At 37.0% G+C, this 2,439-nt stretch overlaps 1 protein-coding gene across 1 annotated transcript in view; it reads right to left on the bottom strand.

Annotated features, from left to right (window-relative positions):
* Positions 1–1,716: 1,716 nt before the first annotated feature.
* Positions 1,717–2,439, bottom strand: part of LOC109209920 (protein TPLATE-like) — a 10,196-nt gene continuing 9,473 nt past the window's right edge. The window contains exon 2 of the mRNA XM_019373287.1: positions 1,717–2,434. Within this exon, the coding sequence (XP_019228832.1) occupies positions 2,043–2,434 (392 nt within the window). The 3' untranslated portion in view covers positions 1,717–2,042. The remainder of the gene's footprint in view (positions 2,435–2,439) is intronic.

Genomic DNA, 2,439 nt, shown 5'->3' with positions numbered 1-2,439 from the left:
CAAACTCAACATCATGGCGCATAGCCGTATCAAACTCAACATCATGGCGCACAGCCGTATCAAACTCAACACCATGGCGCACAACCGTATCAAACTCAACACCATGGCTCATAGCCGAATCAAACTATCAAACTCAACATCATAGCGCATAGCCGTATCAAACTCAACACATGGCTCGCAACCGTATCAAACTTTCAAACAACTTATAAAATAATATATATATTTTTTTGTATTTTCATAAAATAATAATTTGCGGCTCTAAGACCACCGACTTTGCCAAGCGCACGCTTGTCCCAACACATGGACCAGACAGAGAAACACACTTTCAAAACGGGTTTTAGAAAAGCAAGTATCAAAGCGTAAAGTCTATCAAAGCGTAAAGTTTCTCAACATTGCGACGTCTAAGAAACCAACCAAATGGCCTTCAATGACCTCAATCTATACAAAAATATTGATAAACGACGTCAATCATACTAGCTGGGATCACTTCATAATTTTTCTTAATTTCTGACTTAGAGCTCAATCTCAATATTTTACACCTTAATCCATGAATTTAAAAGTAATAATATATTAAAATATCTCCATCTAACTCAACAGTTTGTTATAATTCTAATAACACTAATCCTAGAATACAAATATTCAACGTTTGCACTCAAGAATGAAAGGAACGGCCGAAACAGTAAGCTCGAGCGAATAGCTTTCTTTCTTTTTTTCTTTTTTTCAACGCATAACTAACACTTGCGTACTCAACCTTATATCACTTTCTACAAGCTCAACCATATTATACTCATCTGTTCTAATCAGTTGCATAATCACTATATCACCTAATTAAAGTAGTAGAAACCAAAACAAACTGCATCAATAAAAAAAAATAGTGTTCTATAGCAGGTTGAGTAACTTTTAAAATCTAATACTCCCTCAGTTTCATATTATAAGAGGTAGTTTGACTCGGCACGGAGTTTAAGAAAAACGAAGACTTTTGAAACTTGTGATCTTAAAAGCTTAAGGGGTAAAAAGTTTGTGGGATCATGACATTTGTGTAGCTATAAAAGCTTTTCATTAAGGGCAAATGGATAAAATGAAAGAACACCGATGTACATCTGTATCAAGACATGATGTTGTTCTATAAACACTAGTAAGGCTGTATTAGGACAAGTCTGTCCCCCCCCCCCCCGACCACCCACCCACCACCACCACCACCAAACAGTATAAACCGATTAAGTCGAGAAATAAGAGATCCGGAGCACCAATAGGTAAAAAGGAGTTAAACGGATGGATTCTTTATTTAGCTCATCCATATTTATCCTAGATATAGAGAGAGATAACCGTGTGTACGTTATTTGCAAATAAAAGTTAGTTGACAGATTAGCGAAAGTGTCAACCAAAAAGGTTGAACTGTGAAAAAGCACTCCAAAGTATAAGTGTTTTAAGACAGGTAAAACTAAAACATAATATATGCACTGCAAGTTTACCCCACATAAGATTTGCAAAGTGCACATGAGATTAGATGGGATAGCGATGGAAAAAGCAAACAATTAAGATATCCATCCTCTACATATTCCAGGAAACCATATATTTGCCAACTATTAGCACCAAAGGAAGCAGACAACAGTTTATTCTTTTTTCAGACACAGATTGATAGTTATTAAGTTTTCAAAAGTTAAAAGATGGTAATAGAAAGTACACAACAGAGAAGAGAAAGGATGACGGTATAAGATGGTATAAGGCGTCAGGCCTTCTTAATTTACAGCCTCAGAGTGCTTCAAAAAGATACAGAAAAATTACAAAATTGGGACAAAAGAAACAAATTAGAATTATAGAAAACAAACTTAGAACTCATCTCAACCAACTACCTAAATCAAATTATCAAAACAAAAATGGCGAAGAAAGTATGCAAAATCAATTTACTTTGGCATCCCTATCTTTACAGAGCATATGCCGTTCCTGAATTACAGCTGCTTGAAGTGCCCAATGCTCAACCTCTTCTGCCGTCCACTTAAATAAAGTAGTTGGCCCCTTAGTTTTACCATTTTCAACGTTAATCATGTCTTCTTTCTTTTGGTTCTCGTCATCTTCGTCTTCCTCCTCTTCTTTCCATCATCAAATTTTGGAGACTTCAAGCGAGGTCTTGCCGCCTTTAGTAATGCTATCCGTTCCATTGAAATCTTTAGCTTTTCAGCAGCAGCCACCTTTACTTCATCTTCAGGCATGTACTCAACACCACCATCAGTTAGGTCATCCAACCAACCCTGAAAATCTGAAGCAATCTCCTTGGTAATGGATTCATCTGATGCTCGGATCACAAATTTGCACATCATTGTGGTCGTCTCGTCGCCAAGATCCACATTTCTGCTCACTTCACTTGCACCAAAAACCATCATGCCCAAAAACCCTCCATACCAGGTTTTAGCAGCAAAACAGAGCTGCTCAATACCAAGC

The sequence above is a fragment of the Nicotiana attenuata genome, unplaced genomic scaffold (genome assembly GCF_001879085.1).
Source record: "Nicotiana attenuata strain UT unplaced genomic scaffold, NIATTr2, whole genome shotgun sequence".
Lineage (NCBI taxonomy): Eukaryota > Viridiplantae > Streptophyta > Magnoliopsida > Solanales > Solanaceae > Nicotiana > Nicotiana attenuata.
The sequence above is the reverse complement of the archived record's forward strand: the minus strand, read 5'-3'. Positions and strand labels throughout refer to the sequence as shown.